The sequence below is a fragment of the Eleutherodactylus coqui genome, chromosome 2, assembly GCF_035609145.1.
Source record: "Eleutherodactylus coqui strain aEleCoq1 chromosome 2, aEleCoq1.hap1, whole genome shotgun sequence".
Classification (NCBI taxonomy): Eukaryota; Metazoa; Chordata; class Amphibia; order Anura; family Eleutherodactylidae; genus Eleutherodactylus; species Eleutherodactylus coqui.
Window position 1 is genome coordinate 131156538 of NC_089838.1, and position 13418 is coordinate 131169955.

General features: G+C 42.8%; 1 protein-coding gene across 3 annotated transcripts in view; it reads right to left on the reverse strand.

Annotated features, from left to right (window-relative positions):
• The window catches only part of TMCC3 (transmembrane and coiled-coil domain family 3), a 71554-nt gene that overhangs the window by 4789 nt on the left and 53347 nt on the right, over positions 1–13418 (reverse strand). For all 3 annotated transcript variants that reach the window (XM_066591531.1, XM_066591532.1, XM_066591533.1), the window contains exon 3: positions 1793–1928. In XM_066591531.1, coding sequence (XP_066447628.1) covers positions 1793–1928 — 136 coding nt within the window. The remainder of the gene's footprint in view (positions 1–1792; positions 1929–13418) is intronic.

A 13418-nucleotide genomic window follows, 5' to 3' on the forward strand; every position in this document is an offset into this window, starting at 1 on the left:
TTTAAACTAGTCCTAACTTTAAACAAATGCACTCTATACATTGCTAATGTGGTAAATGACTATTCTAGCTGCAAATGCCTGTTTTTTTGTGCAAAATCTACAAAGGTGAATAGAGGCCCATTTCCAGCAACTATCACTCCAGTGTTCTAATGGTACAATGTGTTTGCTCATTGGCTCAGAAGGCTAATTGATGATTAGAAAACCCTTGTGCAATCATGTTCACACATCTGAAAACAGTCTAGCTCGTTACAGAAGCTACAAAACTGACCTTCCTGTGAGCAGATTGAGTTTCTGGAGCATCACATTTGTGGGGTCAATTAAACGCTCAAAATGGCCAGAAAAAGAGAACTTTCATCTGAAACTCGACAGTCTATTCTTGTTCTTAGAAATGAAGGCTATTCCATGCGAGAAATTGCTAAGAAATTGAAGATTTCCTACAATGGTGTGTACTACTCCTTTCAGAGGACAGCACAAACAGGCTCTAACCAGACTAGAAAAAGAAGTGGGAGGCCGCGTTGCACAACTAAGCAAGAAGATAAGCACATTAGAGTCTCTAGTTTGAGAAAAAGACGCCTCACAGGTACCCAACTGGCATCTTCATTAAATAGTACCCGCAAAACACCAGTGTCAACATCTACAGTGAAGAGGCGGCTGCGGGATTTTGGGCTTCAGGGCAGAGTGGCAAAAAAAAGCCATATCTGAGACTGGCCAATAAAAAAAAAAAAAGATTAAGATGGGCAAAAGAACATAGACATTGGACAGAGGAAGACTGGAAAAAAGTGTTGTGGACGGATGAATCCAAGTTTGAGGTGTTTGGATCACAAAGAAGAACGTTTGTGAGACGCAGAACAAATGAAAAGATGCTGGAAGAATGCCTGACGCCATCTGTTAAGCATGGTGGAGGTAATGTGATGGTTTGGGGTTGCTTTGGTGCTGGTAAGGTGGGAGATTTGTACAGGGTAAAAGGGATTCTGAATAAGGAAGGCTATCACTCCATTTTGCAACGCCATGCCATACCCAGTGGACAGCGCTTGATTGGAACCAATTTCATCCTACAACAGGACAATGACCCTAAACACACCTCCAAATTGTGCAAGAACTATTTACAGCAGAAGCAGGCAGCTGGTATTCTATCGGTAATGGAGTGGCCAGCGCAGTCACCAGATCTGAACCCCATTGAGCTGTTGTGGGAGCAGCTTGACCGTATGGTACGCCAGAAGTGCCCATCCAACCAATCCAACTTGTGGGAGATGCTTCTAGAAGCGTGGGGTGCAATTTCACAAGCTTACCTCAACAAATTAACAGCTAGAATGTCAAAGGTGTGCAATGCTGTAATTGCTGCAAAAGGAGGATTCTTTGACGAAAGCAAAGTTTGATGTAAAAACAATGTTATTTCAAATACAAATCATTATTTCTAATCTTGTCAATGTCTTGACTCTTTTCTATTTATTTCACAACGCATGGTGGTGAATAAGTGTGACTTTTCATGGAAAACACAAAATTGTTTGGGTGACCCCAAACTTTTGAACGGTAGTGTATATATAACATTTGCTGTCCCAGTAGCTGCAGAAGTTCTGGTGTCCAGCCAAAGAGAACTGGGACAAAGAATATATATGTTCTATCAGAAGAACAATGGAGTACGGCATAATCCACGATGCAGTACGGTAGATGCACATTTGATACATATGTTCTGAGAATGCGCAGCTACTGGAACATATTGAAAAGGCGTCCTATGCCTTATATCTAAATTTTAATTGTGAGATGTCTTGCCTATGCTTTAATTGGACTGTACCTGAATATCCCTGGACCTCTCATACGCCTGGTACGCAACCTTTTCTTCAATGCTCGCCAGATCCTGCTTTAAATTGGTAGTCTCATGCTGATGAAGGTCAGTCAAATCATTCAGTTGGTCTTCAAGCCTTTCAAACCTAAAAAGTGAATGCAGATGGATCTTCATGACATTTGCAAGCATTTTTTCATGTATAATATATAAAAGACTGTGGAATCAGACTAGCATCTAATGTCATTGATGACGTAGATTTCGAACAGATCAATTTTCATAGATTATTAAAGTGCTACATTCTGCTAAAACATTGTGAATGGGAACAAGCCAAAAAATACAGGGCTCCTGATACATGCTGAGGGCATCACAATAGAGGATACAGAGGTAGCTACATCTGTAACTTACAAACAAACAGTTACATTTATAGAACGGTCTACGGCACATTTAAAAAAGGACAAGAAAAGTGGGTTACTATGTAGTTCTATGTAGGCTGCTCAAATGGACGTTCACGTGTGATCTCAAGATGAGCAGACATAGCAGAAATTAAATCCATTTTTCTGTCTAAAGTAAATCATGTCAATTTGTAGCAAACGGCAGGAGTTACTGCTCTTGCATATAGCTGTTGAATACTGCATATATGTCTTTTTATATATTTGCCGAACTTACACGAATATATTGAGGATTTCCATAAATAGCATATTGTATCTGGAGAAGGCTGGGAATGTCTCTGCTGACTCTGCTGTAAAGCGTTCTTCTCATTCTGTGCAGAGGGTGGGGAGTTCTAGTAAAGCCACCCTCCGGGCCTAGAGGAAGATATGGTTGAACAGCTTCTCTGACTACATGATGCACACGGTGCTTAGTATGCATCGCTAGGCCCTCTTACATGGAATGATTAGCACTCAAAAAAATTGCTGGATTGGTCGAATTTGAAAGATATCATTTATATTTCACAGAGTAGGCAGAGCAAAAAGTCTCCAAATTTAACTTGACTGTAGCCCTTTCACAGTGGTGACTTGAATTAAAAAATATAATTTTTATTTTGAACTTTTTAAAATGCACATATAGGGGCACAACACATAAAACAACAAAAACAAAAAAAGTAAGTAAGGGGCGTGGTAAATACCATCCAACCACACCGTCACTAAAGATGGGCATCCAATTGTACTGTGTGTGGGGGTGTTTGTGTGATCTGGTCACCGGCGACCACGAAGTTTTTGTTTTTTTTTTGTCCTGCTTAAAGCCGGTAATGTATGAGGCAGGGGTATATTGGTACTTGGGGTTTGTAAGATTATCCCCAGTTGTTTTGGTCTTTTTTATTTATAAAGCCCACACACCGTAGATGGATGCAATTTTTAGTGATTTGAACGTTCGTTTCTTCACAATTCTTTTTTACCCCCCCCCCCTTTTTTTTTTCAAAGGAGGGTAGAGGTACCTGACCAATTCCTAAATGGATAGTCGGAATTGGCCTTGGCCGTAGGGATCATCTCCCGAGGTTGCTAGATATATATGATGCCAACCTCCAGAGAGAGTCTCCCGGTTAATATAGGACGGCCTCGCCTCTATAGATAAGGGTCGTAGTATAAATACTTGACCCAAGCGTATTCGAATTTCCCTTTTTAGTATGCTGATTCTCGTATTTAATTGCTCGACGCGTTTCACCACTTCAATTCTCGTGGATCATCAGCAGCATTATAAATCGGGATTGAGTAGAGACAGTATAGATGATATGAGGTCACCAATAGACCAATTGGTAAAGAAACGAATATCTTAGTTTTTGGAGGGCCTGTTCTTGCAGCAGGTTTCTCGAAGGATCGGATCTAGCCTGGGTAGAAAGTTCGATACTCAAATTTCTCTTATTGACAAAAGCAATAATTTGAGATTTGCCAGAGATAGCGTATCCTAATGACCCAAATCAGCCTTGAATGCGAATGTCTGGCGAGGGGTGTTCAGGACTGATACGGGAATGTTCAAGCTGCTACTACTCACAGAAACATACCATAGGGATGCAGTATTATGCTGTGAGTAAAGTAGTACTGGAGCAATCCGTCTCTGTCCAGAGATAGGATAGCCGGTTCGTCCTATGCAATATGCATACTGGGACGCTAAGCCGGTATCGCAAGGGTTTTTGTGCCTGTGCTTATTCAGGACACATATCCCCAGGTGAGGAAAAGGAGAGAAGCACTAGCCCCCTGCTTCTCTATAGAGAACACCCCGTTCACCAATCTGCTGCTTCTTTGGCTATCACATAAACAGACTAGTGGTTTACTAGCCCGTTACGTGTAGGAGCTTATCTAACAGAACCCGCCCGAGTTTCTTTTCCCAGAGTGTCAGAATTGACAGAAGAAAAGGATGGATACAAGATGAAAATAACAAAAGTTGGTGTCCATAGCCCATCTGGACAACTTGTTATTTTCATCTCGTTATTTTCATAATCTTACAAACCCCAAGTACCAATATACCCCTGCCTCATACATTACCGGCTTTAAGCAGGACAAAAAAAACCAAAAACTTCGTTGTCGCCGGTGACCAGATCACACAAACACCCCCACACACAGTACAATTGGATGCCCATCTTTAGTGACGGTGTGGTTGGATGGTATTTACCACGCCCCTTACTTATCTTTTTTTGTTTTTGTTGTTTTATGTGTTGTGCCCCTATATGTGCATTTTAAAAAGTTCAAAATAAAAATTATATTTTTTAATTCAAGTCACCACTGTGAAAGGGTGAAAGATATCATTTAGTGTAAACATGACCAACGCTCAAACAAACGATAATTTACTTATCGTTCACTTTATACAAGCATAAAAAGAATCATTGGTTCGTTCGGTTTAAAACAGATGTTTCAGCCGTTCTCGTTCACTGGTACAAAGAGCTGAACGATCGTGTTAAATTTTGAATCGAATACATGCCAAGTTAGAATATGCTGTGAATTTTCATGCATGCCTATTCTGCGCAATTTGTGTGAGAGGCAACATGACCGCCGTATATTAGATTTAAAAAAGAAAAAGAAAAAAAAACTATTTGAAACACACAGTTTTATTTACTAATATTGCTTAAAAGTTAGACCGTGCAAACATAGGGCAGGCTCACAGAAGCGTTATTTTTATTGCATAATACACGGTGAATGGAGTCAATGAAGGCCGAATGCACACGGCCGGTGATCCCTGCGTACCTCTCCGGATCTGTATTGCGGATGTGCACCCGGCGCTCATGCGCATTACAAATTATGCCGCATTGTCGCTAGGCGATTACTATTAACCCCCCCAGTTCTGCCTATTAACCCCTCCAATGTTGATCCAGAGGTAGGCAAAAAAATAAAAAATTTTAGTCACTTATAATACGTGTGTAAAAAAAGAACGCAGCATTTTCAATTTTACTGCGTATTACTAATGATAGAGCCCTATTGTTCTCTCTGGACACGTAATAAATAATGTACATATGCAAATTACGCTGCATATGTGCAGCATTTATATGTAATGTCGCTAAGCAACAGAGCAGGAAATTAAAAAAAGAAAACAAAGAAACAAATACGTTAGACTCTGCATGACTGTGTGCGTCAGATACACTGTGGTGCGCAGTGCAGAATCGCTGCCGCTCATAGGCATATGCATGCTCACCGCCGGCTCACACAGCAGTAAAACTCTGTTGTATATGCAGCGTTTTACGCATTCGCTCGTGTGAGGCGGCCCTTACACTAGACCGTCTTAAAACGCATTAGATTTATTACAGCGACTCTGCTGAATGATACATTTGTCTAATTTTAAGACAGTCTACTATAAGCTTATACCACCTTATTTGGTCAAGTTAACCAAAACGATTGCACCAATTTTTTGGTGCTTTTTGGAAAAAATTTTGGTGCAATGTGAGCCACACCTTTTTTCAACAAAGGAGTTTACAAAAAAAAAAAAAAACAAAGAAAAAAACAAGTGATGCATAGCATACAAGACCGTTCTCTGGCACAATCTGCACCAGAAATCTGTCGTATTGTGAAAAGTACTTCTGCCCCACTGTGTTTAAAGGAGATGTCCCGAGGCAGCAAGTGGGTCTATACACTTCTGCATGGCCATAATAATGCACTTTGTAATGTACATTGTGCATTAATTATGAGCCATACAGAAGTTATAAAAAGTTTTATACTTACCTGCTCCGTTGCTAGCGTCCTCGTCTCCATGGAGCCGACTAATTTTTGGCCTCCGATGGCCAAATTAGCCGCGCTTGCGCAGTCAGGGTCTTCAGCTTTCTTCTATGGAGCCGCTCGTGCCAGAGAGCGGCTCCGTGTAGCTCCGCCCCGTCACGTGCCGATTCCAGCCAATCAGGAGGCTGGAATCGGCAGTGGACCGCACAGAAGAGCTGCGGTCCACGAAGGTAGAAGATCCCGGCGGCCATCTTCAGCGGTAAGTATTGAAGTCACCGGACCGCCGGGATTCAGGTAAGCACTGTGCGGGTGGTTTTTTTAACCCCTGCATCGGGGTTGTCTCGCGCCGAACGGGGGGGGGGGGGTTTAAAAAAAAAAAAAACCCGTTTCGGCGCGGGACATCTCCTTTAAGGGGTTATAAAATGTTGTGAAAAAGTATGTGAAAGAGGCCTCACAAAGCAGCACAAAAGCTACATTTCTGAAAACAAGCGAGGGGTCTCAGAATCCCCCCCCCCCCCCCCCTTTACTTCTGGGGTAAACTCTAGAGCCGCACACAAAAGCAGCATATTCTACACTTCATAAATGTATCTTGTTGGAATACCCATGTAACTACATTTCAATTAAGCTGCTCAGGGGGTTATCAAGCTGTTTAAAGGAAACTGAGGCATAATTACTAGACCGTAGTTTCATACGCACGTCTAACCAAGCGCTGGGCTCAGAGCAGCAAACGTATTAAAATGAGCAAGCGTCTTAAAACGTTTGTCTCATATGGCATCGCCTCTGTGCAGCAGATGGAAACCTACACCAGCTCCATGCTGACATAGTTTTCGGCTATAATGTACACCATTTTCTTGCATACATCATAGTACATGTGATGGGCTACATGTGGCTAGGCCTCCAAAGCTAGGCACTGCCCACTTTTTAAAAAAGTAGCAGTGCCCAGTATAAAAGTCTAAAACACTCACAATTTTGATCCATAAGTCTTATTTCTTTTAATAGGTTCGCCACCATGGCACTATGGTGTCAATTCCCATGGCACGCATGCCAGAGGGGGCACTCAGAACCCTCTGTGTGGGTACACACGCGGACGTCTGGTCACCATTAAAGTGATTACCAGCTGGGGTGCTGCGGCTCCCCATCTGGTAATCACTCAGCGGAACTGTTACAGGTGCACAAAGGAAGACGGCGCCCCAGTGCACACACTTTCGCCCGCAGCAGTGCCGAGCAAAGCAGCCGCAGCACACTGAAGACCGGGGAAGGTAAGTATATGGGCTTCAGGGGGTCGCTATTACTACTGGGCCGATAGAGGGGTCTCTATTACTACACTGTCTTTATTAGTACTATTGGTGCAGATTTTGGCTGGAAATCAGCCGCATATCTGCGCCTCATTTCATACTATGTGGCGCCCCCTCAGCTCTGAAGGTTTCCCGCTGTCAGCGCACTGTAGTTTCAGTTTCACAGCGGCCTGGTCAGGAGTGGCGCCACTGGTCGGGTGATGCCACTACATTCTGCTGGGAACCAGAAACTGGGGAATGCCGACAGTGGGAAGCCTTCAGAGGAGGTTGAGCGCCGCATAGTATAAAATCAGACACAGATATGTGCCTGATTTCTAGTCAAAATTTGCACCAATGGTAGTAATAAAGACCCAGTAGTAATAGAGACCCCCCTCTATCGGCCCCAGTAGTAATACCGACCCCCTGAAACCTATATACTTACTTCCCTCTGGTCTTCAATGAGTTGCGGCTCCTCTGCTTAGCGCTGCTGCAGGTGGAAGTGTGTGCATCGGGGTGCCTCCTCCCTTCTTCTCCGGCAAAAAGCACACAGATGATTTGCAGTAAAAACCTGCACTAATGGTACTCCAGCTAAGAGGGAAAAAAACACAGGGCATTCCTCCCTCTTCATGAATAAATGATATAATGAAAAAAAAAAAAGAGAACAAGTTTGATTGTATGTTTGGTTATGCTGGAAAATATGTCTCCTAAGGCCTAGTGCCTACGGCCGTGATGGGCTCCGCAAGCGGAATTCCCCAGCGGAGTCCGTCACGGGGCCCCCCTAAAGACCCCATACTCTCCTTCAGATCTGCTGCCCGATGTCCTGCATCCCGTGCAGGCGCATGCACAGTACAGCACATGTCGCGTCGGCCGCATCACGTGACGTGGGCGTCGGTGGGCAGGGAAGCATTTTCACGCTATCTTCCGCTGTGCTACAGCGGAAGATAGCGTGACGGACGGCTTCCATTGACTGCAATGGAAGCCGTCCGCACTTACGCCCGCGGCATGTTCTTACGGGTGATTTCACGGGGCGGAATTCCACAGTGGAATTCTGCACCGTGAGCATTGCGCTATTAGATTCAATAGAACCTAATAGCTGCTGGGCAACGCCGCGGACATTCGCTGCGTATCACGCGGCGAAAATCCGCCTGTGGGAATCAGGCCTAAGAATTTTAGACCTGCTCTCCTATCGCCATATTTGTACGGCTGAGTATAATTCAGAGCACCCCTCAGGATATAGGAAGAGGGGAGGAGATTTACTAAGATATCACACAACACTAACTTCATTTGCGCCACAAAACTGGTGTACATGCGGTGCATAACACTTGTGTTTTAGGAACTTTTTTGCAGCTTGCTGGATAAGTGGGCAAAGCTTAGTGGAAGGCACATGCTTTGAGTTGCAACAATGTAGACTGAAACATTGCCAAAAATCTGAGTAAAGGAAGCCACCAATGTTGACACAACATGGTGTTAATGTTTGACACAATGTGGTGTAATGTTACACAAAGTGTCCAAAGACTTACCAAATTTATCATCCAGCATGAGTTAGGCCTCATGCACACTGGCTGATTTTTGCTGCAAAATCCGGAATGGGCGTCCGCCTCTGTATTCCGCAGCAATAACCCTGCATAGCATGCTATGGGAAAACAATTCTTCATGCACACGAACGGAAACCAATTGTGGCTTCTGCCCGTCGATTTAAAAAAAAGAAAAAATTTTTTGATAGATATCTATCTATCGATCAATCAGCATGCTTTATTTTACTGCGGTTCTCGCATGGATGGCTTCCATTGAAGTCTAGGAAGCCGTCCGACATGCAGTAGACATTGCAGACAGGCCACAGATTCCACGGGAAGAGCAAGAGATTTTAAAAGAAAAAATCTGTACTGCACACGTGTGCCAGTATGACTGCACACATCCACAGTGCAGAAGACAGACGACACTGACAGGTACGCAGGATCACTGGCGGCTTCCCCATGGAGAATTCTATGCGTGCCGTGGCATGAGGCCTTACAGTGATAAATGTGATTCACCGGCAAACATTTCTAGTAAGAATACATTTTAAACTACAAATACATCAACTGCGCCTGTGAAATCCCCATTGCATTGACTACAAAGCCAACAGCATGGGGACATCTCTTCTAAACTACCAAGATGAAGATACCCCGTAGATAGTGTGACAACTTGCAGGGGGTTAAGCTGGCTCACGGCACTGCCATCTCTTGGATCCGATGATTGGCACAGGAAGAGACTGTCAGGTCTAAATTTACATGCCTAAATATCACGCAGCATTAGTACATCTGCTCCTTTACATAAATATTGGATGCATTCTGGCATATAACATACACAGCTGGCACATATTCCCTTTTTTTTTTGTGCTCAAGGCTACCCAATCGTCCTGATATTGTGCTCGCCAAAGTGCATTTTTATGCTAATGCAAGGCATTTTTTGGGCAAAAATGCCTCACATCACTTCTGTGAAGTAGCGATCCTCCAGCGTGGCCTTCAGGTGCATTAGAGGATGGACAAGTGTTGTTAACAATGAGTAACCTTGCACTCACGTGCACACCGCATGGCATGCAATGTGTTTTACTGTCTTATTGTAAACAATGGGTGAAGCATTCAAAGGAACTCAGGAAGATAGGCCATGCCAACAAGCGATGCGGCAAAACATTGCACATGTTTAGGACTCCAATCAAAGAATGTGGTTCATAGTTACTTTAGTCTTGTGAGCCTCGCAACACACCAAACCAGCCCAAGGCTGAATTTAACATCATTCTACCCAATAAAGGGAATTTTCACCTCTAGATTAATCGAGCAATTATTACAGAAGTTTTGTAGACAATATGCGTGTAACACTACTCAGATGAAACGTGTATATCGGCATAATACCACCCCCAGTGCCCCATAATTTTATATTGCCTATATACATAAACTTAAGTGGAGGATTTCAACAAGACCGTTGGGTGGATAAAAGTTAATGATTGATTTCATCGCAATCTCCAGTCTCTGTAAAGTCGGCCAGGATTGAAATTTACATTTTATAGTCGAACAAATGATCTTTCCTGAAATAACGTTCCCAGAAACAGTTTGTCCCTTGTGCCGTGTACTGTGACCATGTATGGCCAGTCTGAACATCGGTAATGGCAATATGGACTTGACGTGTAGGCCTGCATCCGCAAAACGATACTTTACCCCACGATTGTTCAACCATCAACCTACTGCTATGCATTGTGCGTTCCCTTTAAACACCTCTGCTGCTCTATTAATAGTGAACAGCATGAAACGTCAGATTCAACCCAGCAAAAGCATTAGCTGACAGATGCCAGAGCTAACCACATGGCAGAAGTGTTCAATAATGAAAGACCTTACACTCCAGAGAAGGCCTCGCCGTCCACCGTTCCTCAGGAATCTTCTACTTCTGTCCATCAGGCTCCATTCGAGAAGGATTTTTAAGCCACATTAACACAATTAACACAACCACAGAACTGTCTTTTTGCTACCAATATCACTAAAGATAGCGGCTTTGCTATAGTGGAGTTTCTGCAGCCTCAATAATGACTGTTTTCAGGATATACGATGTGCTTCTAAAGGAATTAAGCCTTTATAAAATGTTAGAGGCCGATTGCTGAAACATTAGTTCATATTCATGTTTGAAGGGAAATGTCTTAAAGGAAATTAACTCTCCACAGGACTCTGAATCTATTTTCCAGGCTATGAATGTATAATGTATTAATACTTCTACTGTAGGAGTAGCACGATTGCATGATTTATAGTGCAGCGTTGATTTAACTCCAGAAGGCTTGCTTTACAGGCCGTCTAATTTTATCCTACAGTCCTTTATGTCAGTTCCGTTTGATCCTTAACAGTAAAAAGGGAAATAAATGTCTCAATGGATTCCATCATTTCTAGTAAGAATACATTTTGAACTACAAATAAATCAACTTCGCCTGTGAAATCCCCATTGCATTCACTACAAAGCCAACAGCATGGGACCTACCAAGATGAAGGCGCAAGAAATCCTGTACATAGTGCGACAACTTGTGGGTCAAACTGGCTCACGGCACGGCCATCTCTTGGATGAGATGATTGGCACAGGAAGAAATTTCGGTTCCACGTGGAGATTATCTATTTCACTCCTTCCTGTCCCAGGATGTAAGTGTTCGTATTAGCTGGGGATAGATATATATTTACGTCCTATGGATGGCGCAGACTCAGAAGCTGAGCCCATGCCATCCGTAGCAGATGCCTGACTGGCATCTTTAGAAGGTAAACCCCGCTGCACAATGGAATGAATGGTTGTTTATTGGCCTCAAAAGTGCTGACAGGTTCCCTTTAATACATACAGATCAGAATTGTCCTATGGAATTCCAATATTAAGGACTTGTGCATGTGATTTACTCGTGTGTGTAAAGTTAGAAAAAAAAAAAGTTTTGGAAATCCTTTAGCTTGCGTAAAGAAATAGAAATAAAATGGAGATTAAAATTTTTGAAAAAAACAAAACAAAACAAAACAAAACAAAAAAAACAAAAAACGCCCATCCCTAATATACATGCTGCGAGATAAATAGAGTATACCACTAGGCCATACTTGGCCAGAACTACATATAACCGATTTCATGCCATCTGACATCACATTTTGTTGTTTCCATTTAACATGTATATCTCTGTAGCTCTCTGATGTACATTAGCATGCCCTACTTCTCGTCCATGATATGCACAGGACATGCGATTACTTCTTTCATGTAGACTGCCAGTCCATGTGAAAACAGTTAATCTACGTAGCCCCAGTGGCTATAATGTGCTGTGTGTGAACTAACACGGACGCAAAATATGCTAGTGTGCCGGAGGCTTTAGGCCAAAACTATTTTCCGTTGGTCTCTGTCTGGTTTACTCTGGTATACCCCAAAAAGCAGAAAAAAAATTATATTGCAAAAAAAAAGTATGGAGTAGTATAGCGCACTGTGGTATACCATTGCCGTAGAGTGCAGATTTAAACAAGAAAAAGGAAGAAAAACAGAAAAAGAACTGTTAAACAGATGCTCTTATGAGTGATAGATCCCACTGTATGCCGTCTATTTAACATATACAACATATGCTTTTCAATAGTTATTCATGACAGATCTGTTAAGTCTACACAATTATAGCCTATGGGAGATAAATCTGCTAAATGGACACCTAAAAGTAGCATCTATCAACTGTAGCCTATAATGGATCCACCATGGAAAACTCACAATGTGTGCACTAAATGGAACCCATATTAGCTTACGTGCGACGAATGACACCATTAGGCATCTGTCACCGCCTCTGTTCAATGTATGTGTCAAGCATAAGCAAAAAGCAAGAGGTCGAAGAATCAGAACAATACTCAATTCTGTGACCCAAACTTTGAGGATCCCTAATGACCAATCACTATGAAGCAAAAGGTCTGCATTACCCAAACTTCACATTCAAGCGTTCATGCGTTTTTTACGTGGGACAGTGGAGAAAACTGCAGTTGGAGAGCTCTGGCATCGGCTTATCTACAGGAAGGGAAAAACGGATCAGGTGTTCAACGCACTAATTCTTCTTTACCCTGAAATCATCTGTCAGTCGATGGCTAGGAGGCCCCCATGCAGATGCAAGAGTTATATGGCCTGCCGAAGTCAGCAAGTAAAAGGGACCGGTCTCCTGTGTATTCACTCTTGTTTTAACATATCACATTACGGTAGTTGGTTATTGGATTTACATTCTAGTACTATTAAGTATGTGTGCAGAAAGTATTGTCTAATCAGGGCCATTCATTCCTTTGCCATTCACTCCTGCCACAGCAATATGGTGAATCTTATTGAGGTGTGATAAATATGGTAGCCAAATAGCCATGGTTAGCAGACATGAAATTCCGAGGACACATGGTACGTGTACGACAAAGCTCCAATATGTAGACCAAGTGGCATTATGCAACCATACTCTTGACATGGGTAGGCCTTGTGAAGGTCAGTCTGACAGCCTGATGTAGAATGGGGACACAGTAATGTATTTATTTATTAGAAGGGTTTTCTAGGACTTTACTATTGTTGACCTATCCTCAAGATTGCTATCAATTAACTATTGATGACCTATCAGCTATTACTGTGCCGCTGTCATTGAGAGCAGAGGTGAAAACCGTCAGCTCCATCTACATTGCACAAGCTGAGTTGGTAATTGCAGGCACAGCTCCCAATAACTTCAATGGAAGCTGTGCTTACAAT